Source organism: Phoxinus phoxinus, assembly GCF_949152265.1.
Source record: "Phoxinus phoxinus genome assembly, chromosome: 12".
Lineage (NCBI taxonomy): Eukaryota > Metazoa > Chordata > Actinopteri > Cypriniformes > Leuciscidae > Phoxinus > Phoxinus phoxinus.
Window position 1 is genome coordinate 10,730,231 of NC_136887.1, and position 27,363 is coordinate 10,757,593.

General features: G+C 44.0%; 1 protein-coding gene across 1 annotated transcript; it reads left to right on the forward strand.

Annotated features, from left to right (window-relative positions):
* Positions 1-8,604: 8,604 nt before the first annotated feature.
* On the forward strand, positions 8,605-10,049 carry LOC307008298 (uncharacterized protein; the record flags this gene model as incomplete). Its single annotated transcript, XM_079631039.1, has 2 exons — positions 8,605-8,894; positions 9,699-10,049. The coding sequence occupies 2 exons, from the start codon at positions 8,605-8,607 to the stop codon at positions 10,036-10,038; spliced, it is 630 nt and encodes a 209-aa protein (XP_079487165.1). The 3' UTR covers positions 10,039-10,049.
* Positions 10,050-27,363: the final 17,314 nt, after the last annotated feature.

The following is a 27,363-nucleotide window of genomic DNA, read 5'->3' on the forward strand; positions in this document are numbered from 1 at the left end:
CAGCACGCAAACTGTCGTTATTAAAAATGCATGTCTGGCCGTAATTTAAGTGAAGCCTACTCACAGACTGTACAGGGACATCTTTGATGAAATTCAGCCAAGGCTATATGGCACGCAGGGTCCATTTAACAATTTTGGACTTGGCAGTGTTGTGCGCCAGCCGTGGTTTTTTTCCCCCTCTCAGCATTATTCTTGTTCATGTTGCTGGAAGCGCATAACCTCATATCCATTAAAACTTAATGATGACAATATCGTTTGCCACTTATCAGGAGAAGCTGAATAGCTGTCACTTTAAATGTGACAGCCGAACTTATCGGCGAAGCATCTATCCCCTTGCTGACAGTAATTGCCCTCCTGCAATTGTTATTCTGCCTGCAACTTTGGCAGCCAAACATGACAGTAAATTCCGAAAAGAAAGAGAAAAGAAGTTATTGAGATGCGCTCTTTCATGCTTGTTTTCAAAGTCCTTCGGCTTTTTATTCTCATATTTATGTGTACTGCAATTTCGGGAGATTTCCCTGTCTATGATGCCTTAAGAGGTATAGTCTTAATTTGCTCTTCCTTTCTACACAGTTTAATGAAGAAAAAAAAAAAAATATTAAAAAGGTGAGGTTTTGATAGGGTAACTTGGTTTCTAATGGCAGTGTTTGTTGGCCCTGAGGGCACAACACAACACCACTAGCAAAGCAAACACAATTAAGTTGGCACACAAACAAACCATTCTTGATATTTTTTATGCACATTTGTCCAAATTAAACCAAGTTGTGGTCCTGTGAGGCCCCAGAGCACCAACCTAAGTGACTGCCTCCTCTTGCCACAATTAGGCCTACGAGATGCAATGCTCAAATAACAAGAAAAAGGCAAAATAAAGAGATATAAAAATATTGCGAACATACCATACATAACAATTCTTTCTCCTCCGTCAAACTAAAATGTAAAAGTAAAATAAAAATTAATACAAACTATAAAGACATGTTTTAAAAATAATAATAAAAATGGCAAAAACACAATAAAAATAATAAATGAAAGGAAAACAGAAAATATAGAAATGAAGTCAAGTCAAGTCATCTTCATTTATATAGTGCTTTTAACAATGTAGATTGTTTCAAAGCAGCTTTACAGAGATAAACGGATAATTTAAGGTAACAGATTGTTTTGGCTTTATAGCGGTTCTTGAATAAAGATATTTTCCAGCTAAAGTTAGTTTTGATTGATTCACTTCCGTCGCAACAATCATTAAAATTGAAAACAGAAAATATAAAAATAAATATACAGTAATAAATATAGTAATAATAATTCCTGTAATAAAACAATGACCCCCCCCCCCCCCCCCCACACACACACACACACACAGAAATCATTAATACAAAACAGTTGAAAAAAAAGAAGATATTTTTTCAATGTTACATACTAGCAAAAAATTGCAACAATACTTGTTAAAGTAGAATTTCAAACTGCTACAAGCAATAGCAGGGCTGAAGAGATATAGATCTTAACAAATCATGATTACCAATCATGACCTATAATGCAAGCACATAAGACATAATTCATAACTAATTGGTACAGCAAACAAGTGTCTCTGGGTCTATTTGATATTTGATAATTTACAAATCAGTGTATAATGGTATTATGAGCATGCGCATTGAAAACAAATGCAAATAGGTAATTATAAAAATAATAGGCTACACTTTATTTTAAGGTGTCATTGTTACAGTGTAATTATACATTTACGTACTGAGTAATATTAATTAACTACATGTACTTATAGGATTAGAGTAGGATTAGGATTTGGTTGAGGGTTAGTTGCATGTAATTATGCATAATTTACTGTTATTACTATGGTAAGTACATGCAACATATGTAACAAGGGCACTGTAAAATAAAGTGTTACCAAATAATATAAATGTAAGAACTGTTTTTATAATGCAGTATAGGTCATAATGAGTCTTTATAAATGTATTTATAAAATATTAATATTCACTTATAAATAAGTATAAATGGAGCTATAATTCATTATAAGCTTGGTCTTCATAGAAAGTGCTATTTTTTACACTAAGAAAAACATCTGTTCACAGAACGGTTCTTTATTGAACCCAAAATGGTTCTTCAAAATCTCCTTGAAGAAATGGCAATAAAAAACAACAGAAAAAAATGTCCATCAACCATGAAGGAGGAGTCCATCAACCCTCTGTCACGGGGGCACACAGGAAAATAGGTAGATCCAAAAGCAGTATGATGGTAATGATTTATTAAAGCGTAATCCAATTCGTCGTCATCCAGGCAAGGTTCAAAATCCATGTTAGCAATCCAAAATACAAAACAACAATAAACAAAACAAGAACAGACTAGAAACAGACCTCAGAAGTGTGGTGACAATATATGACGACTCCGTGACATGGACTGAAACAGACAGGGTATTTATACACAGAACCAAACAATGTAATGTGAAACAGCTGCGTGCAATGATGAGTGATGAGAACAGACAAAGGATTGTGGGAAATGCAGTTCCAGAATGAATGGTGACAGTAAGGGAGAGAGACCTCTAGTGGACACCCGGGGAACACAAACCAGACACTGTGACATAACCCCCCCTCTACGGAGCGGCTACCAGACGCTCCACGACAAGAAACAAAACCCAACAAAAGTCCAGGAGGGAGGTGGAAAGGAAGATCAGGGGGAGGGATGGGGGGCCAGGTCCATGGAAGGGAACAGAAACAGGAGTTAACGGCTTAACCGACAGCCAGGGCAAAACAGACGACTCATCGGGCGGCCAGGGTGGAGACGACCCCTTGGGCGGCCACGGCGGTGAAGACCCCTCGGGCGGCCACGGCGGAGACGACCAGGGCGGAGACGACCACTCGGGCGGCCACGGCGGAGACGACCACTCGGGCGGCCACGGCGGAGACGACCACGCGGGCGGCCACGGCGGAGACGACCACGCGGGCGGCCACGGCGGAGACGACCACGCGGGCGGCCACGGCGGAGACGACCACTCGGGCGGCCACGGCGGAGACGACCACTCGGGCGGCCACGGCGGAGACCTTCCCTCGGGTGGCCAGGGCGGATCCGGCTGTGCAGGCGGCCGGGACGGGGCAGGTCCTTCGGTCGGCCATGGTGGAGATGACCAGGGCGAAGACGACCACTTGGGCGACCACGGCACAAGAACAGAACCCGGCTCAGGAACAGCAACAGACACCGACTCAGGAACAGCAACAGACACCACCGGCTCAGGAACAGCAACAGACACCACCGGCTCAGGAACAGCAACAGACGCCACCGGCTCAGGAACAGCAACAGACACCACCGGCTCAGGAACAGCAGCAGACACCACCGGCTCAGGAACAGCAACAGACACCACCGGCTCAGGAACAGCAACAGACACCACCGGCTCAGGAACAGCAACAGACACCACCGGCTCAGGAACAGCAACAGACGCCACCGGCTCAGGAACAGGAACAGACACCACCGGCTCAGGAACAGGAACAGACACCACCGGCTCAGGAACTGGAACAGACCCAGTCACAGGAACAGCAACAGACGCCACCGGCTCAGGAACAGGAACAGACACCACCGGCTCAGGAACAGCAATAGACACCACCGGCTCAGGAACAGGAACAGACACCACCGTCTCAGGAACTGGAACAGACACCACCGGCTCAGGAACTGGAACAGACCCAGTCACAGGAACAAATACGGACACCGGCTCGACAATGGCCATCTTGTCCAAAGATCCTGGATCGGCAGACGTGACGCGGACACTCTCCGGATCGGCAGACGTGACGCGGACACTCTCCGGATCGGCAGACGTGACGCGGACACTCTCCGGATCGGCAGACGCCCACTCGGGCGGCCACGGCGGAGACGACCACTCGGGCGGCCACGGCGGAGACGACCACGCGGGCGGCCACGGCGGAGACGACCACGCGGGCGGCCACGGCGGAGACGACCACGCGGGCGGCCACGGCGGAGACGACCACTCGGGCGGCCACGGCGGAGACGACCACTCGGGCGGCCACGGCGGAGACCTTCCCTCGGGTGGCCAGGGCGGATCCGGCTGTGCAGGCGGCCGGGACGGGGCAGGTCCTTCGGTCGGCCATGGTGGAGATGACCAGGGCGAAGACGACCACTTGGGCGACCACGGCACAAGAACAGAACCCGGCTCAGGAACAGCAACAGACACCGACTCAGGAACAGCAACAGACACCACCGGCTCAGGAACAGCAACAGACACCACCGGCTCAGGAACAGCAACAGACGCCACCGGCTCAGGAACAGCAACAGACACCACCGGCTCAGGAACAGCAGCAGACACCACCGGCTCAGGAACAGCAACAGACACCACCGGCTCAGGAACAGCAACAGACACCACCGGCTCAGGAACAGCAACAGACACCACCGGCTCAGGAACAGCAACAGACGCCACCGGCTCAGGAACAGGAACAGACACCACCGGCTCAGGAACAGGAACAGACACCACCGGCTCAGGAACTGGAACAGACCCAGTCACAGGAACAGCAACAGACGCCACCGGCTCAGGAACAGGAACAGACACCACCGGCTCAGGAACAGCAACAGACACCACCGGCTCAGGAACAGGAACAGACACCACCGTCTCAGGAACTGGAACAGACACCACCGGCTCAGGAACTGGAACAGACCCAGTCACAGGAACAAATACGGACACCGGCTCGACAATGGCCATCTTGTCCAAAGATCCTGGATCGGCAGACGTGACGCGGACACTCTCCGGATCGGCAGACGTGACGCGGACACTCTCCGGATCGGCAGACGTGACGCGGACACTCTCCGGATCGGCAGACGTGACGCGGACACTCTCCGGATCGGCAGACGTGACGCGGACACTCTCCGGATCGACAGACGTGACGCGGACACTCTCCGGATCGGCAGACGTGACGCGGACACTCTCCGGATCGGCAGACGTGACGCGGACACTCTCCGGATCGGCAGACGTGACGCGGACACTCTCCGGATCGGCAGACGTGACGCGGACACTCTCCGGATCGGCAGACGTGACGCGGACACTCTCCGGATCGGCAGACGTGACGCGGACACTCTCCGGATCGGCAGACGTGACGCGGACACTCTCGGGATCGGCAGACGTGACGCGGACACTCTCCGGATCGGCAGACGTGACGCGGACACTCTCCGGATCGGCAGACGTGACGCGGACACTCTCCGGATCGGCAGACGTGACGTGGACACTCTCTGGATCGGCAGACGTGACGTGGACACTCTCTGGATTGGCAGACGTGACGTGGACACTCTCCGGATCGGCAGACGTGACGTGGACACTCTCCGGATCGGCAGACGTGACGTGGACACTCTCTGGATCGGCAGACGTGACGTGGACACTCTCTGGATCGGCAGACGTGACGTGGACACTCTCTGGATCGGCAGACGTGACGTGGACACTCTCTGGATCGGCAGACGTGACGTGGACACTCTCTGGATCGGCAGACGTGACGTGGACACTCTCTGGATCGGCAGACGTGACGTGGACACTCTCTGGATCGGCAGACGTGACGTGGACACTCTCTGGATCGGCAGACGTGACCTGAACAGTCTCTGGATCGGAAGACGTCCTGTGCCTCCTCCACGCATGCAGTACCGCCACTGCATAAAAGAGGAAGACAGCCTTCTTGGCCATGGCAGGACTGATGGTGGGCAGCTCCGAGACGATCTCAGGGATGACAGCGGGCTGCACGGGGACGATCTCTGGGATGACAGCGGGCTGCACGGGGACGATCTCTGGGATGACAGCGGGCTGCACGGGGACGATCTCCGGGATGACAGCGGGCTGCACAGGGACAACCTCCAGGACCACCGCGGGCTGGACGAGGACGGCCACCGGGATGAAAACGGGCTGCACGGTGACGGCCACCGGGATGGCCTCTGGTTCACTGGGGAGGCAGGAAGTCTTCCTCCTCCTCCTTCGTGTCCGCGAGCGACTGGGTGCTGTTCTCTCCTCGGAATTAACCGGGAGCGCAGCACTCTCCTTCCTGAAACGAGCACACAACGCAAAACACTCATCTAAAGTCATGCGTGGCTCCTCCTCTTCGGCTCGAGGATTCCCATTCCGCTGTCTCCTCTCCCTCTTCGTGATTGAGGAAAAGTCACGAAGACTCATACCGCTGGATCTATAAGGTGACGGAGTCGTTCTGTCACGGGGGCACACAGGAAAATAGGTAGATCCAAAAGCAGTATGATGGTAATGATTTATTAAAGCGTAATCCAATTCGTCGTCATCCAGGCAAGGTTCAAAATCCATGTTAGCAATCCAAAATACAAAACAACAATAAACAAAACAAGAACAGACTAGAAACAGACCTCAGAAGTGTGGTGACAATATATGACGACTCCGTGACATGGACTGAAACAGACAGGGTATTTATACACAGAACCAAACAATGTAATGTGAAACAGCTGCGTGCAATGATGAGTGATGAGAACAGACAAAGGATTGTGGGAAATGCAGTTCCAGAATGAATGGTGACAGTAAGGGAGAGAGACCTCTAGTGGACACCCGGGGAACACAAACCAGACACTGTGACACCCTCACTTTGATGGCCTGACACTCAGTAGCCCTACATGGGCACAGGCCTCATTGGCCCGGTCCGTAATCCACCCTTGATTAAATCTAGATTAGACGCTTGCTAGAAGATGAAATAGATTTATCTTTGTCATTTAATGCGTTATGGTAAAACTTTTCTTTCAGTATGTTGTGAGTTGTCAATTTTGTTTGTTTGGCTAATGCTATAGCGCTGTCCCCCCAGGCCCACTTTAATTAAGTCTTGATAATCTTAACAATCTGTCAGTGCTGTATTGAACCAACCAATTGGTGCCCTAATAGAGAAAGGCTTGGTTTACGAATCATTGCATTAGTTTGCGTCATCCTCCGTCTGTCAGATTGTAATACAAAGTTGTAATGTCACTTGTCCAAATATTAATACTACAGGGGCACACACACATCCCCTGTGGGTAAAAACCAAATTAGCAGGGAACACCGGGCAGGCATGCTACCCTGTTTCATGACCTGGTCCACTTGCAAATACTGCAGGCGGAGGCTGCGTTTGCCTGGTTATAAATGACTTCTCAAAAAGACCTTGACACAGGTTGCTTTTGCTGCATGGTGATAAGGCCAACTTATCTGCCGGCTTACATTGACAAACCTGTGAGATGAATATGCAACATCCTCATTACACGCGCGCTTTATTTCATGAGGGACGTCTGGGATGCTCTTGCTCTCCTCCCGTCTTTTTTCAACCTGCTATCACAGTGTGCCTAATTTGAGCAGAGAGAATAGGAAAGCTGTGCTCGGTTATGACCCTATTACTAAGAGCCATATTTTCTCATACAGCCTGTTTGTGCCTCTGTGTCAAGCCATTAAAGCGAAACAGAGCTAATGCATGTGAGTTGCAACAGTGTTGCAAGACAGATAAGCTTGGGCACACTGTAAAATGCTAGAAATATAGCCGTACTACACAGTGACCATCCGTTTTTTTTAGAGCCCTCGGTTCTGGAAGTGTTTTTCCCATTTATTTCTCAATAGGGATTTCTACTAAAGTTTTCAATAAAGAGCTGTGAATCAAACTTACCAGCTCTGAATGAATCACAACATTACAAACTTTGATATGAAGCAACACAGTATTGGAAAAAAGAAAAGAAAAGATAAATATGAGTGCACTAGGAATTTAGCTATTAAACACTCTCGAAAAATTATTTTTGAAATATGCAAAAAAATAATAATAAAATAAATGATCTCCAAAATGTAGAAACATATATACACAGGTGTGTATCTGTCAACCCAGTGTATCTGTATATACTAACGTTAAAAAGGATCATTTGACACTGAAGGCTGGAGTAATGATGCTGAAAAATCAGCTTTCCATCACAGGAATAAATTAAATGTTCTGTAACCTTTTTATGTTTCAATGCCAACAAAGGAAGATATTAAGAATAAATGAATGAATAGAGAATTAATGAATGGCTTTGTCTGAAATCACAAACTCTCTTGAGTAGGTACTTATTTTGAATAAGTAATTGCAACCACTAAAAAGTATGTTGTATATAATATGATTGTGTGTAGTATGAATGTAATCAGGACGCACTATATTCGCCATGTTGTCATTATCATGTGACCCACACTGTCAGTTGCATCAATTACTTGTCACACTATTTCTGAAACCTGACATTCAAACATTAGAACCACACACCAAATCTACAAAACCACTTTTTGCAAACCACAACACAAATTCTCTATGTAACACCCAAAAATCTAACAGGAAGTATCTTGATTTCCTTTTTCAAACACAACCTTTTAAAATGCCAAACTAATTTATCAGTCTCACACTCACTCCTCACATGTGCAAACCCTTATGCTGCGTTCACACCGGACGCGAATAGCGCGTCAAATTCGCGCCTGCCGCGTCTAGTTTGACGCTTGATCACTTTCTGTCTATTCGCGCGTCAAGAGCGAAATGAACGCGCGTAAAAACAAATTTGAGGCGAAATTTACGCGCGTCCGAGGCGAAAGTTTAAAAAGTTTTGAAACCCGTTGACGGCCATCTTTTTACAAGATGTGTGATGTTGATCGATCATTTATCGAGAGAGTCACCGCTCTGTACTTACTCTGGAGAGCAGAACAGCGGCGTAGGGGTCATCGTCGCCGTATTTGGATCCACCAGACCCTTCGGAGGCGGACCCAGTTTGCTCCAGGAGCTGCGCCTGGATGACGGCCGCTTTCAGCGGTACTTCCGCCTGTCTCGCACACAGTTTGATGACCTGCTGTCCCGCATCGGAGCGAGGATCACCCTCCAGGACACCAACTACAGGCGATCTATCCCAGCTGCGGAGCGCCTGTCCATCTGTCTTCGGTTAGTAAATGTATATGATACTTTAAATACAGTAGGCTATATTCAATATGCTAACATATGCTATGCTATCAATGTTCTTTAAAAACTGTGGTAGGCTACGGATACCACTGTTGGTGCTCTTTCTAGTGATACTCAGTTAACTATAACCTAACGTTAGACTTAACCTAGAAATTAAAATATTATCTTGGCAGACGTAATACTGTCATGTTTTTCTGTATAAACACAGTGATCTTTCTAGTGATACTGAGTTAACTGCTATAACCTAGACATTCACATATTCTCTTGGCAGACATGATACTGTCATTGTGACATCCTAAAATATGTCAATTTGTGGTTCTGGGTGAAATCAATTATTTTCTTAAATTTGCTCATTTTAATAGACCATTATTTGGGTCTGAGAGATCGGGACTTTTATTTTAAAAAGGGAACTGAGGACTGGGAAGGAGGAGCTATATTGCGCCGGCGCCCTCACAGCTGCTGGAGATTATGTGCGACGCATACACGTTTGCTTCTGTCTCTTCAATTTTCCCTGTTTTCACAGGACTTTCTAATCTGTAAACAAGGTTTTCTGCACGGGGCCTGCAACATCATGTTGTTCTGTATAAACACAGTGATCTTTCTAGTGATACTGACTGAGTTAACTGCTATAACCTAGAAATTAACCTAGAAATTAAATATCTCTATCTGTAAGCAATAGTGCTTGATTATTGGCATTTTAATATACCATAAAGCATTTAATAGTATACTTGTTGAATATGAAACTACAAGTGTACTTGTAATAATATTTATAACAATGTTTTCTAGGTTTCTTGCCACTGGGGACTCATTCAGGACGATAGCGTCCAGCTACAGGGTTGGTGTCTCCACAGTGTGCCAGATCGTTGCCCAGGTAGTGACTGCCATCTGGGACTGCCTTGTGGAGGGCTACATGGCTGTGCCCACCACCGATGAGTGGAGGTCCATCGCAGAGGGGTTTCAGGAGCGGTGGAACTTCCCTCTGTGCGTTGGAGCGGTGGATGGGAAGCATGTGGTGATAAAGGCACCCCCCAACTCAGGATCCCAGTTCCACAACTACAAGGGAATGTTCTCCATCGTTCTACTTGCAGTTTACACAACATGCACATGTATTAAGTTTAAACTCTGAGTCACTAACCTTTGCAAAATTACAGGTTTTCCATGTTTGTATACAAGGTTTTTTTTTATATATAAATAAATGGAGCCAGCCTCCAAAAGTAATTAACCTTTTTGTTGTTGTTGTTGTTGTTGGTTGTCTACATTTGTTGTGGCAAAAATGTCTTTTTAAACATCATCACTGCGTAAGAGACACTCTGAATCAAATGAGATTTTATAAAATGATTTATTCTTGCAAGAAGTTCCTCGTCAGCCGTCACCACACAGAAGTTACAATGTGAAGTGAGACCCAGAAGTTGCTCTTCCTAGTAGTTTTCCACAGACCAAGGACTCATTACTGCTAGCTTCAATTTATCACTAGTTGACCCTTAAGCCCCCACCCAAACTAGATGACCTCTGACCTCTGCCCAGCCGTTTTCAGTGTCTCGCTCCTTCACTTCAGGTGTATAAACATACATTCATTTCATAAACAGAATCTTCTCTCACTACAAGTGAGAGAGACACATGTGACATTCTTTGAATCATCTATATTTTACTAAAGAGCAATGAATATCATAAAATTGCCATCACACATTACAATGATGTTTCATGTAATCTATATTTAGATATGGAATAAATAGCATTAAATACAAAATGAATACGTCTCGTATATAAAAAAAAAACAAGTTATGTGATAAAATATTAGCTTTGTTGTGCATAGAACCACACCAGGCATTTAAACATATTGTAAAATAATTAAGGAAAATTGTAAAAGAAATAGTAAGAACAGAAAAAAAATTTAGAGACAGGAATAAAAAGGGGCTGGGGAGACAGGAGAAGGAGATATGGTTCAAAATCTCTGATATGGTTCTGTCAAGAAAATATTAATACGACACATTGGTAACAATACTCAATACTCAAATGTAACAATACATTTCTTCATCTGTAAACATAACATATAATATGCCTTGTAATGTGTCTTTATTGGAAACACACCTGTCACTGTCTCCCCTGATTGTTCTTTGGGGTGTCCCTGGTCCTGGAGGTGGCTGTCCTCTCCGATCCAGGCCTCGACCAGGCGCGAATTGTCGCAGAAGTTCAGATTTTTCAACTCGGGCGGCAGGCGCGAATTCGCGTCAAACGCGTGAATGCACAAAAAGCACTACATAAATCATTCGCGCGTAACGCGCCAGACGCTCAATTTGCGCCATTCGCGCGAACTTGACGCGCTATTCGAGTCCAGTGTGAACACAGCATTAACGCGCCAGACGCTTAATTCGCGTCTACCGCGCCGCACTCTACGCCTCATTCTCGCCGCAGGAATTTTTTACGCGCGTAACGCGTCTTTGCATTGACTTAACATTGAAATCGCTCGCGCCTGACGCGCTATTCGCGTCCGGTGTGAACGCAGCATTAGGCTGTGTTTTTTCACGCTTTTTTCACGCTTTCACGTTTTTAGAACGCCAGGGGCGTAACGAGGCGCTGAGCGAGTATTTAACGCTCAAGTGCTGAGCGCTCGGCGTTTTTTACAGGTCGCCGAGAGTTGAAGAATGTTCAACTTTGGGTAAAACGCAGCGCTCATCACTGTCACTTTTTAGCCAACCGTCCAATCACAGTGGAGGAGGGGTGGGACTAATACCACACGGACCAACGGATATTCTGTATCATAGCAACGAAGCGTCTCAACTGAAAAAAAACCTGCGCTGCCAAAACGCTCTCAAGCGCCCGCAGCTCTGCGTTTTCAGCAGAGCGCCTTTGGTGGACACACGGCCTTATTGCTTTACTCATTGCTTACACACTAAAAGTGGAACTTGAGGCCGACTCAGTGAAACTGTTCACCTATGTACCTAATCTTCAGAACAAGTCTGCAAAACTGAAAGCACATTATATGCGTTACACACAGTTTGCAATTGAAAAAAATAAAAATAAATAAAAGACGAGACGTCGGGGCGGTGACATCATCGACCAGGAAACTCTAAAGCACACCTGAAAACAGCATTAGGTTGCACTGAGGTGTCGAAATCGTGGAAAAAAATGGTTTCACTTAGAGTTTTTAATCCTCAAATATCCAACTATAGTAATGTTATGGGTGTTAAAGATTTTGGTTATGTGACAATGCCTCAGGCTGAAGAGACGCTTGCATCTCTCTCCTGAGTCGGTGTCATCAAGCCCTGGCGTTACCCACCAATCCATTAAAAGCCACTTCAGCGCTGGTGGATAAAGTATTCGGCAGCAGGTCAGGCTGCGTCATGCTTTCACACTATGTCCATACTGCAAGCATACCAGGCTGACCTGCTCAGGGACTCAAGGTCTGTTCTTTTGGACGCTCTGCTTTCGCCTTCTGGTCTATTCGGCGACGCTATAAACACTGTCGTTGATTGATTTCAGGAGGCGAAGAAACAGTCAGCGGCGTTCCAGAAGTTTCTTACTTGCCGATCCAATGTCCCCGAGACTGCTGGCATTAAACAGGAGCAGTCTCGGACGACTACTGGCTAGAGTTCTCAACGGGCCTGAAAATTACAACCCGACCCGACCCGGCCCGTGGCTTTTAAAGCCCGGACCCGAACTAACCCGACACATCAACATGAATTATCTGCCCGAACCCGGCCCGCGGCCCGACGGCCGTGTATTTTTTTTTCTCATACACGTATTGACCAGCAGACGGGAATTCAAATCAACCTTTAATGTCCACACCTTTTAACAATACAAACAACTGAAACAATAAACTTTAAATATATAAATAGGCTATATAAATATGCCTTAGTCTAAATAAAAATCTTCACACAATAATAAATAAAAAGAACTCAAACATGTACCCAGCCAGTGGGCGGGCTGTACATAACCTGTAGAATTTCCATCAGAATCCAGCACCAGCCCAAACACTTTCCAGACCTCTGATTTCCCACTCCTGTAGTAGCGATGGTGAATTCACCTGCGGCAAGTTTACTTTTCACCAACTCCATCTTCTTCTCCCGGCTAAAGGAGACGCAGCGCGCACGCAGGCGTCAGGTCTGCCCGCACCCCTCTCCATGATGCACGCCACGTTACACGCACACGCAGCAGCCAGACTTTTTACGGTGAACAGCAGCCGATGATTAATAAATGTTTTTTTTTTTTCACTGAGCGGAAAAGATTAAGCCCGAGGTCCGACCCGACCCGAGTCATTTGCTTATATTTTCGACCCGAACCCGGCCCGACCCCGCGGGTCCCGTCGGGTTTGTCGGGCCGACCCGACCCGTTGAGAACTCTACTACTGGCTCCTCATAGCACAGAGTGCAACAAAGACAAAGCGTCGCCACTCGGGCCCCTCCACATTCAGGGTCACAATCGATTAGAGGCAGGCAAGATATGAGGATTGTCATTGTCTCTAGGAAGGGACCCTATGGGGGGGGGGGGGTCCTCTGAGGAGGGTCGCAGCGCTGCCAGTTCGGTTGTTCCCGGCCGGTTCGCCGCTTCAGGGCGACGACGTGCCTGCACATCTCAACGATCCTCCGAAGAGGGTCATAGAACAGTCAGTTCGGTTGTTTCCTGCCGGTTCGCGGTTTCAGGGCACCGAAGTGACTGTTCGACAGAATCCAGAGGACAGTCTCGAGAGACTGGTTCCCTTAGCAAATTTTCTGGCAGCGTGGAAGCTACTGCCAAATATTTCTCTTTGGATCCTGCATATAATAGAAAAGGGTTACAAAATTCAGTTCATTTGTCGTCTACCCAGATTTCTAGGGGTCCTCCCTACGGTGGTGGACCCCGAGCAGGCTCTGGTTATGGAGCAGGAAGTACAGACTCTTCTAAAAAAAGGGGGCTATAGAAAGGGTTCCTCCTCCCAGCAGGGAGTCAGGGTTTTTCAGCCGGTACTTTATCGTTCCAAAAAAGGATGGGGGTTGCATCCTATTCTAGATCTGCGCAAACTAAACCGCAGGGTTCAGAAACTCAAGTTCAAGATGCTAACACTCATACTCCCTGCATGCCTGTGATCGACTTGCTTCGGCCTATCAGAAGCTAACGAGGTCTGTTTTCAGGTGTGCTTTAGTTTCCTGGTTGATGACGTCACCTTCCATTGGACTGATTATACACGTGCTCAGTGGCGGACTGGGACAATAATTCAGGCCGGGAATTTGACTCCACTGCAGGCCACCTCTGCTGCTGCAGTCACCACCACCCTATTCATGTAATCTACTGGACTGATAAACTTGTAGGCTAACCCTATTAATGTAACAGTAGACTACCAGATGCAATAATATATGAAAAAATAACCCTTAAAAACTCACTAGGAATACACCATTTATACTACCAAACCAATGACAAATAGAAAATTGGCTTAAATTGGCAAAATAAATAAATAAACAAACAAACATTGTAGGCTACATATTGTAGACTAGAAATGAAAAATCTAAATAACTAACACTGTATTCTTTTCCATACCATCTACTTGATTTATTTATTATTTAAACAATTTGACCCACTAACACTATTCTGTCTACTTTTTATACATTTTTATTTATTATATTAAAAATATGCTACATGTAGACGAAACGAGACTTGACACAGCACCACTTACATATTGTTGCTCGTTTGTTGGTTTAATTTGATCTATTGTGATTATCTAAGTGATTTGTATGTAGTGTTAATTTTGTCACCTATTTTTAATTTAGTCTTAGTCTTGTGCCAAATGTCTTAGTTAGTCTTAGTTTTAGTCAACTAAAAGTCTCTTCATTTTAGTCTAGTTTTAGTCAAAAGAAACTCAAGGTATCTTAGTCAAGTTTTAGTCGACTAAAAGTCTCGTTATTTTAGTCAAATTTTAATTAGTCGTCTAATTTTAGTAAAAAAAAACTCAATATTTCTAAGTTTTAGTTAAAACATTTTAGTCTTTTTTTTAAATAACAAATTATTTCTGAGATTATTTCTGATAACCATTTCAGTCAAATAGTGTTTCACACATCTCAAATATTGGTTAAATGTCATAATTACCTGAAAAAAATGCAATAGATTTTTTTAATGCAACTAGTTTTTAGCATTAATCTGTTCATAACAGATGAATATTCTATCTCCTGATGATGGCAAGTAGAGATGATTGGAGACGAAAATGAAGAGAGATTTTATCTTAGTTTTTATTTTATGCAAAACATTCTCGTCTTTTTTCGTCAACAATAATGCATGTTAATTTAGTCTTAGTCAGCGTTTTTGGACATTGGTGCAGTCTCGTCAGTCATGGAAAAAAAGATCGTTGACGAACATTTTTAGTCTCGTCTCGTCTGACGAAATGAACACTATTTGGATGAAAGCGTTCGTCTGCCAAATTATTACAAATATAATGTAAATGTAATCTTGACCGACCTGTTCCCTTACTGGCGAACATGGCTGAGATTTTGCAGAAGCTTGCTGCGATGTGGCCAGGGCTTTTTTCCTTTTCAAACGCTCCCTCTCTGCTCCTCCTTTGCGTTTACGCTCCATTTTTTGAACTATTTAGTCAGATATTAGGCAGTGCTTCGTGACGTTGGGTGGGATTGTCATTTTCACTCCGCCATTATGATTCGTCGATTGAGAGAACCGTCAATTAATTCGTAGTTACACACCAGCCTATCCAACGCATTCTCATCCTAGGGCGTCATATACTGACACTTTTGACAAATATCTGCGTCTCATATTGACGCTAAAGGGTGCCATGTGCGTTGGATGTAAACGATTTGTCAAAGCGTCAGTATATGACGCCTCGGGATGAGATCGGGCTGATCGTTTGCACAGCGGCAGCCGGCAGGCCTTTTTTTTTTTTTTTTTGGCAGCCTGCAGGCCAGAACGACCGTCAGGCCACCGGGAAATGTCCCGGTGCTCCCGATGGCCAGTCCGCCCCTGCACGTGCTTCACGGCGCAATCACGCAAGGCGTTCCCACCGTGTCTCAAACGCAGCGTCTCGTTCCCTCTCAGGGAACCAGGGTTACATACGTAACCTGAGACGTTCTCTACATTACACACATCATTCAAAACTAACAGCTCTTGTGTTCTCTTACGAGAGTTCTCTCGTACTGCGTCGAAGACGCTGCGGGAAAGATTCTTTCTCGAGATATTGAAGCCAAAAAATTTATCCTTAATTTTGTAATAATGTAAAACGCTTTGCAGCAGCATACAGCCTTAGGCGGAACAGCTTGTGCGCCTATTGGCTGCTCTGCGGCAAAAGCAGCAGCCTATGCGAGGCCTCTATGACGCTTGACCCAATGAGGACGCTTTGCGCCCTCTACGTCACGTAGGGCTGGGTATCGTTCAAAATCTTTCGATCCGGTGCCAATTTCGATACCCCAGTTTCGATACCGGTTCCTAACGATACTTTTTTCGATACCAATTTTATGAAATCCATTTTAACAAGATTACATAACACATTACCTCAGAAAAACTTTGGTTTTATTTTTTTAGTTTAAGTCATGCTCCTTAGCCAGTGCACAAAGGAACAAAACATGTTTTATAAAGAGCTCATGCTCACCAAAGCTGATTAAATTTTTTTTTTTAAAATACAGTAAAACTCAAGTAATATTGTGAAATAGTATTACAATTTAAAATCTTATTTGAATATATTTAAAAATGTAATTTATTCCTGTGATGTCAAAGCTGAATTTTCCAAACTATTACTTCAGTGTCACATGACCCTTCAGAAATATGAAAACAGTTTCCTGCTTAATATTTTGGAAACTATGATATATTTTTATGATTCTTTTATGAATAAAAATTTCAAAAGAACAGCATTTCTTTAAAAACTGAAATATTTTGTAACATTACACATGTTTTAATGTCACCTTCCTTTGATAACTTTAATGCATCCTTACTGAAAAAAAATTCTGACTAACCAATAGGCTACAGTTTTGAACGGCAGTGTACATTCAGTAGGTTATTATTTATTGCAATATAAACACTGTCAGAGTGATCAACAAGGTATCTTCATTTACCAGTCGAAGACGGAGCAACTTTCTCCTCTTATGTTTACTCCGTGCACTGTCAAGGTCTTCATCATATTTGTTGTGGTAAGTTACCGGTGTTTGCAGCAATTATTTTACCGCAAATACGGCATCGCGTGCTGTTGGCATCAAGCCTGGAGAAATGTACCCACACTTTTGATCGACTTTTCCACATCTTTAAGGTATTATGTGTGTGTGCTCGCGTCTCATATGAATATGTGCGCGGAGAGTTTGTGTGTGTGTGTGCTCGTGACTCATTGAGTATGTGCGCGAGTTTGTGTGTGTGCTCGCGTCTAATATAAGTACCGGTATGTGCGTGGAGAGTTTGTGCGCGCGTGCGTCTCAAATGAGTATGTGCGCGGAAAGTTCCGCGTGTCTCGTGTGTGTAGAGTTTGCGTGTGTGTGTGTCGTTGTGCATTTCATATGTATTTGTTTGAGCACTGACGTTGACGAGTTAACTCCTTAGGTATCGAAATCTGGAACCGAACAACATGTAATTTTTCAATACTCGATAGTATCGAGGCAATTCGGTCGGTACCTAAATAGTATTGAGACTCGGTACACAGCCCAAACGTCACGTCCCGCCAGTATGGGCGTGGCCTAGGTTTATAAATAACCGAGCACGGCTGTCGTTCTCTGATTTTCATTTCTTCAGCGAAGCTCCTGCATCGCTGGATCCTGAGGGGAAGCCGCCACAGTCGTTGAGAAGCATCACTGCAGGACGCGCCTTTCAACTGAAGCCGCTGGTCGACATCTCGCCGCCTTCAGTCACCGTTCCCTGCATCGCTATCTGCCGTGGAATATTATATAATTTCAAGTGTGTGTGTTTTGTCATGTCAAGTCACCTTTATTTATATAGCGCTATTTACAATACAGATTGTATCAAAGCAGCTTCACAGTGATTACATGAAAATAATACAAAAAACAATTTCATCATCGTCCACCTTTAAGGCAGATCTATAATATTGTTGAATATTAAATGTCCCCAACTAAGCAAGCCAGAAGGTAAGGCAACAGCGGCAAGGAACCAAAACTCCATCAGGTGACAGAATGGAGAAAAAAAACAGTTCTCCTCTGGCCAATGAGTGAACAGTGTATGAAGTTCAGAATGAATCAGAGTATTTGTCCAGTTCCGGTTGGTTGAAGTCGGAGTAGAGAGGAGGAGAGACTGGTTGACACTTCAGGTCAGCGGCGTCGTCGTGTCCTGGCGCTGGTCCTTCATCAGATCTGGATACGGCCTGGTTCCGGTGGATAGCGGTAAACCTCGGGATAGACAGAGAGACTAATATTAGCGTAGACGCCATCCTTCTTATGATGTACCAAGTACATCAGGATTTACGGGAAGTGTTCCCGGTCCCGGCTGTTCTAAACTATGCAGCCTAATTATAGAAGTCTATAATGTGTTATGTGTATGCTAGGCCGAAGAGATGTGTTTTTAGTCTAGATTTGAACTGACAGAGTGTGTCTGCTTCCCGGACAATTGTAGGAAGACTGTTCCAAAGTTTTGGTGCTAAATAGGAAAAGGATCTACCGCCAGCAGTCGATTTTGATATTCTAGGTATTATTAACTGGCCGGAATTTTGAGATCGCAGTAGACGTGAAGGACTATAATGCGTTAAGAGCTCGTTCAAGTACTGCGGAGCTAAACCATTTAGTGCTTTGTAAGTGATCAGCAATATTTAAAAATGTATACAATGTTTAATAGGCAGCCAATGCAGTGTTGACAGAACGGGGCTAATATGGTCATACTTCCTGGTTCTAGTAAGAACTCGAGCTGCTGCGTTTTGAACTAGCTGTAGTTTGTTTATTAAGCGTACAGGGCAACCACCCAGTAGAGCATTACAATAATCTAGCCTTGAGGTCATAGACGCATGAACTAATTGTTCTGCATTATTCATTGAGAGCATATGACGTAATTTATATATATTTTTAAGATGGAAGAAAGCGGTTTTACAGATACTAGACACATGATTTTCAAATGAAAGATTGGTATCAAAGAGCACACCCAGGTTCCTAACCGACGACCAAGACTTAACAGAGCAGCCATCAAGTGTTAGACAGTACTCTAGGTTATTACGTGTGGAAGTTTTTTGTCCAATAATTAGAATCTCTGTTTTTTTCTGAATTTAGTAGTAGGAAATTACAAGTCATCCAATTTTTTATATCAGCTATGCATTCCGTTAATTTTGTGAATTGGTAGGTTTCGGTAGGTTTTGAAGAAATATACAGCTGAGTATCGACGGCATAACAGTGAAAGCTAATTCCATGTTTCCTAATGATATCTCCTAATGGTAGCATATACAGAGTGAACAGCAGCGGTCCTAGTACTGAGCCTTGTGGTACGCCATACTGAACTTGTGATTGATAAGACATCTCTTCATTTACTGCTACAAACTGATAACGGTCAGATAAGTATGATTTAAACCATGCTAGTGCAATTCCACTAATGCCAACATAATGTTCGAGTCTATTTAAAAGGATGTTGTGGTCAATGGTGTCAAATGCAGCACTAAGATCAAGTAATACTAATAGAGAGATACAACCACGATCGGATGATAAGAGCAAATCATTTGTGACTCTAACGAGAGCTGTCTCGGTACTATGGTACGGTCTAAATGCGGACTGAAAATCCTCGCAGATATCATTTCTTTCAAGAAAGGAACACAGTTGTGAGGATACTGCTTTTTCTAATATCTTTGACAGAAATGGCAGATTAGAGATCGGCCTGTAATTGACTAGTTTTGTAGGATCAAGTTGCTGTTTTTTAACAAGCGGTTTAATCATAGCTAGCTTAAAGGTTTTTGGTACGTATCCTAGAGACAAAGATGAATTAATGATATTAAGAAGAGGATCCATGACATCTGGAAGCATCTCTTTCAGCAGCTTAGTTGGTAAAGGGTCTAACATGCACGTTGTCGATTTAGATGATTTGACGAGTTTGCAAAATTCTTCCTCTCCTATAGCAATGAATGAATCAAATTTTCCCTCAGGGAGACTACAATGCACTTCCTGATGCGATACTGTATTAGACGGTTGCATAGTTATAATTTTGTCCCTGATATTATCGATCTTATAAGTGAAGAAGTTCTTAAAGTCATTACTGCTGTGTTGCTTGGAAACTTCTGGGCTTGAAGCTTTCTTTTTCGTTAGTTTAGCCACTGTTTCAAATAAATACCTAGGATTATGTTTATTTTCTTCTAATAGGGTTGAAAAATAAGCAGATCTAGCAGCTTTTAAAGCCTCTCTGTAAGCAATCGAGCTCTCCTTCCATGAAATCCGAAACACCTCTAGTTTTGTTTTCTTCCAGTTGCGCTCCATTTTTCTGGCTGCTCTCTTAAGGGCCTGAGTGTGCTCGTTGTGTCACGGCGTTGGACTATGTTCTTTAATCTTCTTTAAGCGCAGCGGAGCAACTGTGTCTAAAGTGCTGGAAAAAAGAGAGTTAAAAGTTTCTGTTGCAATATCAAGTTCTTCTAAGCTATCCGGGATGCTGAGATGATGAAACTGATTAGGAAGATTATTGATAAAGCAATCTTTAGTGGCAGAAGTGATCGGTCTAACATATTTATAACACGGAGTCGGCTTTGCAGCCTTGGCTAAATGTAATTTACACGAGACTAGATAGTGATCTGAGATGTCATCGCTCTGTTGCAGTATTTCAACGGCATCAACATCTATTCCATGTGATAGTATTAGATCTAGAGTATGATTACGGCAATGAGTCGGTCCTGACACGTGTTGTCTAACTCCAATTGAGTTTATAATGTCTTTAAATGCCAATCCCAGTGCATCTTTTTCATTATCTATGTGTATATTAAAGTCACCAACAATTAGTACTTTATCTGCAGCCAATACTAATTCTGATAGAAAGTCCGCAAATTCTTTGATAAAGTCTGTATGGTGCCCTGGTGGCCTGTATACAGTAGCCAGCAGAATTTTCGTTTACACTATATATTTTTACATTAAGCACCAACACTTCAAAAGAATTATATTTACAACTAGATTTCTTAGTGGTTTTGAAAATATTACTATAAATTACAGCAACACCTCCTTTGCGTTTCAGACGAGGTTCATGTTTATAACCGTAATCTTGTGGGGTTGACTCATTTAAAGCAATGTAATCGTTTGGTTTTAGCCAGGTTTCTGTTAAACACAGCACATCTAGGTTATAATCTGTAATCATATCATTAACTATTAGCGCTTTTGAAGTAAGAGATCGGATATTCAACAACCCAAGCTTTATCATTTGCTCATTTGTATTATATCTGTTTTTTATTTGTTGAAGATCAATTAAATTTTTAACCTTAGATGGGTTTGAACGTTTTTTGGATTTCCAAGTTCGGGGAACAGACACAGTCTCTATATGATGATATCTAGGTGAAAGAGGCTCTATGTGATGGGATTTATCTGACCTTGGTGACGTGAGGCCGCTAGCAGACGGTCGGTTAAACCAGTCTGTCTGCTTCCTGACCTGAGCCTCAGATTGTCATGTTTTATCTCTAAGACTATGAGCCAAATTACTAGAGAGAAGAGCAGCACCATCCCAGGAGGGATGAATACCATCTCTTTTCAACAGGTCAGGTTTGCCCCAAAAACTTTTCCAATTGTCTATGAATTCTATATTATTTCGTGGACACCACCCAGACAGCCAGCCATTGAGTGAACACAATCTACTAACTATCTCATCACTCCGGCGAACAGGAAGGGGGCCAGAGCAAATTACAGTGCTTGACATCGTACTTGCAAGTTCACACACCTCTTTAATATTAATTTTGGTGATCTCCGACTGGCGGAGTCGAACATCATTAGTGCCGACGTGAATAATAATCTTAGAGAATTTACGTTTAGCATTAGCCAGCACTTTCAAATTTGCTTTGATGTCAGGCGCTCTGGCTCCCGGCAAACATGTGACTATGGTGGCTGGTGTCTCTATTTTCACGTTCCGTGTAATAGAATCGCCAATAACTAGGGCACAATCAGAATAATTCTCAGTGGGTGTTTCACTGAGCGGGGCAAATCGATTTGTTATCGGAACGGAAAAGTGGTTTTTTGATCCGCGACTAGAGCGATCTCTCACTGTCACCCATCTGCCCTGCTGCACGGGCTCTACTTCAGCCGGAACCGACTCATGTAAAGAATTAACTAGGCTAGGCGCATCCAAAATAGTATCTAAAGCTCTAGCACTCTTCTTACTATTCTCGATTAAAGTTTGGATGCGTGTCTCTAGTTCTGAAATCTTCTCCGTCAGCCTGACTGTCTCCTTGCATTTATCACATATAAATCCTATATTGCCGACAGAGAAGGCTATGGTAAACATGTGACATGAAGTGCAGGTGACAATAACAGGATAAGACATTACTCACCGTGTTTGTTGACTGATTCTTACTCACCTGGGCTTTTATTAACTCAAAGGCGCGGGCGCGCGAGAGAAAAATAAATAACTGAGCGCACGGGTGGTGCGTTAAAAGGCTAGCAGGCTAGCGAGTTAGCGTGTTGTGCTGACAATAATGGAAGCTAGCAATGTCAGGTTAATCTGAGATGTTGAGTAAGCTGTATTTAGTAGTATAAACAACTAGAATTTATAATAAATGATGGTTCAAAACAGAAAGAAATACGAAGCTAATACGAGGCTTAGACGCAGCAAACAAACTCACAGCAGCAGCAGTCACAGCGAGGCAGCGAGGCAGACAGGAGCCCTGTCTTGTTCTTGTGTGTGTGTTCGCCGCTGCGTCACACATTTTTTTCTCCCACACTAAAAGAGCCGAGCGTCTTTTTCAAGATGTCTCGCAACTGTCGCTCGTGTCGAGCTCCACTCAGCGATGGGGACCACCATGTGGTTTGTGTTTCCTGCCTGGGTGAGGACCACGCAGCTTTAGCTCTCGCCGATGGCGGCTGCCATCTCTGTGAGACGATGCCTATGGTGACTCTGTGGACTCGCCTGGCTTCGTTCGCTGAAGCTGCACTTCCGCCCGCTGCAGTGCCGCGCCGTCCTCTGCTGGACGGCGGGCTAAGGTAGCGCTACCATCCAAAGCCTGCCGCATGTCCTCAGCCTTGAACAGCCGCACTTATGCCGCCGCTGGATACGCTGCGTCGGCATTGCACACGATGGCGGTGCTGCAGATTCACCAGGCCAACCTTCTCCGTAAGCTCGACGAGGAAGGCCCGGGAGCGATCTGTGTGCCGGATTTACGGAGCGCCACAGACCTCGCTCTTCGCGCCACAAAATCCGCTGCACATGCCATTGGGCGAATTATGGGCTCCGTTACCGTGGCAGAGAGACATCTTTGGCTGACGCTCTCTGAGATGGCGGAGTCAGAGCGTGCTGCGTTCCTCGACACTCCCGTTTCAACGGCTGGCCTCTTTGGATCGTCCGTCAAGGATTTTGCAGATCGATTCGCCGAGGTACAGAAAACGTTGCAAGCCATGAGACACTTTCTGCCCAAGTGCTCCAGCTCGACAGGTCGCCCTAAACAGCTGCCTGTTCGCACTCAGCAACAATCCAGTGCTATAAATGTGCCCGCTATCACGCACCCACATTTATTCCCAGACATGGCGAGCCCTACGGGGATTAAGCGCGCCCCCCGCCTCAAACGCTGCAAACAGGGCGTCCATGTTAAAGCACACGGTTGTGTCACCGCCATTTCGCGACCAGAGCCCAGATTTCATTCTACCCCTAGTTACTCATGCGAATGCATGGGAAAAACTTTCCGGGGTTTAAGAGTGGGTGCTGAACATTATAAAAAGAGGCTATTCGCTACAGTTCTCGCGACGCCCCCACCGTTACACGGCGAGGGTCGAAACTACGGTAAAAACAGAAGTAGCACATCTACTTCGAGCCGAAATAGCGAAGCTATTGAGCAAAGAGGCCATAAAGCCTTTATCTCAAGCTCAGAGCGAAGGGGGTTTGTACAGCAGATATTTCCTAGTGCCAAAGAAAGACGGGGGTCTCAGACCCATTTTAGATCTGTTTAAACATCATTTTAGATGTTTTAAGCATCACTCAGTGACAGTTATGTCCTATGAGCTGTGTAATGACCCACCATATATATTTAAATACATATATTTGCTGTAAATGCCCTTTGGGGCACTAATTATAAAGGAATGATGCTATTCTAGCCTCTCTTTCCTGAAACTCTGTGTGAGTTTCTTCTGGTGATTATGCACTTGTGTGCCCCGGGCGCGCACGCCTTTGGGTATCTGGTGTCGGATCTCAGCACGCACTGCGTTTTACACTGGGTTCCGGGGCAACTTCGGCGCAGTACGAGAGATCTCTCGTAAGTGAACGTACTCGGTTACTTACGTAACCTCGGTTCTCTCTAGAAGAGGAACGAGTACTGCGTCTCTGTGCCGTGCCTGCATCCAGCTCTGGTTCGCTTCGGCGATGAAAATCAGAGAACGACAGCCGTGCTTGGTTATTTATAAACCTAGGCCACGGCCATTCTGGCAGGACGTGGCGTAGAGGGCGCGAAGCGTCCTCATTGGGTCAAGCGTCATGGAGGCCTCGCATAGGCTGCTGCTTTTGCCGCAGAGCAGCCAATAGGCGCGCAAGCTGTTCCGCCTAAGGCTGTATGCTGCTGCAAAGCGTTTTACATTATTACAAAATTAAGGATGAATTTTTTGGCTTCAATATCTCGAATAATCTTTCCCGCAGCGTGTTCGACGCAGTACTCGTTCCTCTTCTAGAGAGTTACTAACGTAACCAAGTACGTTTCTATTGGGAAACACTGCCATTTATGATCACTTAGAAATCAAAACTCAGTGTTTTGAAAAAGAAAGAAAATATTTGTACCTCCTTGGATTTCTGTTTATAGTGTATATATATATATATATATATATATATATATATATATATATATATATATATATATATATTAGGGCTGTCAAACGATTAAAATATTTAATCGCGATTAATCACATTAATGTCATAGTTAACTCGCGATTAATCGCACATTTTTATCTATTCTAAATGTCTCTTGATTTATTTTTGTCCCATTATTTTTTTCTCATTTTAATGCTCCTATCAACATGGAAAAGTGGATCGGCTTGCTTTGTGCAAATGTTGTTGTTGTTTTTTTAAACAACATTGGCATACTGTGTTCAATTTCACACTAACATTCTCACTTGGAGCAAATAATCTCTCACACAATGTGACACTGTCCATCAATAAAAGAGTGAAAGAAATACTGACGAGGTAACGTTACTGATATTGACGAGTGGCCGTAGAAACGCATCAGCTGAGTGTGTGTGTGCGCTTGACTATCAAGTGGTATTTAGCCTGGACGTGCTGCGATGATAGCTCAGTTCACAACGACACAACACACAGATCACTTTGGTCTTGTCAATTGAACCATTTGGCAACTTTTTAAAAGTAAACTTTCCATTCAGAATCTTTATTGGCCTCCATTTCGGCGTCTCGCGCTCATCATTCATCCACTCAAAACGTAACGTTCAGACGAGAAGCGCCGCGTCGCGCAGCGGCTCGTATTTAAAATTCGAACACATTATTATCTATGAGTGTACACACACCGGCGGCGCCATTCAGCGTTTTTATTGCTGGCCATAAACTGAGAAAGTGCGCGTCCGATGTGCTAGACGCGCTCAGTTGTCCTAGACGCGGCTCAGCGCTGTGCTTCCCGTCCACTCTTTGGCCGGTTCGCATCGCAAGCCCAAACAAGTGTGTGCGGCATGCCTGTTGTTTTGTTTCTGGTCTAGCTAGATCCGGTGTGGTGTTGTAGTTTTAATAACGTTACTAGTTGTTGCAAAAGCATGTATTTTATTACCATAACATCTGGAAGACTCCTGTGTGCGGAAATTTGTTTACGTTGCTGTGACAACGAAACGCGTGCATGCGCGCCTGTGTTAAGAGCGCTTGTTGCTCCATGCGCGCTGATGCGCTCATCTGTTGACATTTTCGAATGCCTTTCAGTTGCTTAATAAAAGCGGGCTTTCCACACAGACACGTACATGTGTCATTAGTATGAGAAAAAAAAAATGGATTTTAACTGTCGGCCACGGACATAAGTATCTTCATGCCTGTCAGACGCGGGCCGGGCTCGGACAAACAAATTCGGCCCGATCCGCACTCTCACAGCACACTTTAGCCCAGCAGCCTCTCGCTAGCTAGCGCCATGGCCAATATTGGTTTGAGAGTATTTCATTTAGTGGAGAACTTTGCAGCAGTATTTTATTTCTCATTCTTTTTTTATTTTATATATATATTATTTATTATATTTAATTAAAAAATTTTGTTTAAAATAGTGTAATCAAATTGTAAAAAAAAAAGCTTATAGTAAACAACCAGCAGTTTAATGTTTTGCATTTTTCCATTACTGTACCGAAAATTAACCGAACCGTGACTTTAAAACCGAGGTACGTACTGAACCGTGATTTTAGCGTACCGTTACACCCCTAATATATATATATATATATATATATATATATATATATATATATATATATATATATATAAACTGAAATAATGAATGAATCAAGAATGAATTAATAAAATGTAATTTTAATAAAATGTAATAAAATATATGTATAATACTATACGTATAATGCTATAAGTGTGTTTCTACAGAAGCATATCATTTAGTTTATGATAGGACTATCCTACAGGCTTACATGGTTAAAAGCATCTCTCTATGGAGACATTAAATGGGATTGCTCCTGTAGCTTAAAAAGTAGAGCACAGCATTAGTTATGCCAAGATTGTGAGTTTGATTCTTTGGGAATGTATGAACTGATTAAAATTTATATCTTGAATGTGCTGTAAATTTCCCTGCCAAAAGCATGGATGTAAATGTTCTGAAGCCCTCCTGTTTCATATTTAGCACTACACTACGCAGTTTTTATGAAATGTAATGTTATGGCAAAATCCCCTACAAGTAACACTGGCATGTTTCCAGTTAAAATAACTTCCTGCTGAGAGAAAGGGCTTTGATTCTCATTTGTGTTGATACCTACAGTATACATGCATGTGTATGCAGTCACATTGGCAACACTCAATGCAATATGGCTCCAAGTCAAGACAATTAAACTGAACTGCTCCATTAAACAGCTGGAGTCCACGTTATAGCCAGAAAGTAATTCACACGTTGCCTTTCAGACATCTTATGCTCCACACATCTTATTTCTAGGGCTGAATGTGGCAGAGAAAGACATAGTTCTGGCTCTCATGGGGTGGGTCTCAGATCACTTCGGATAGCAAGGAAAAATCTGTTTGAAATGCAAAAAATAAAATACATTAACTCATTTGAAGTCCAATGCAATATTATGTCCCTGAAGGAAAAAACATTCAAGATTCACCGTTTTAAACTTTAAGTAACCACCATATTTCAGGTTTCATATAAGCTACACTAAAATAATCTCAGTTTTGAATCTTCAATCGTAAATGAAAAATATTAATGTAATCCAAGAACACT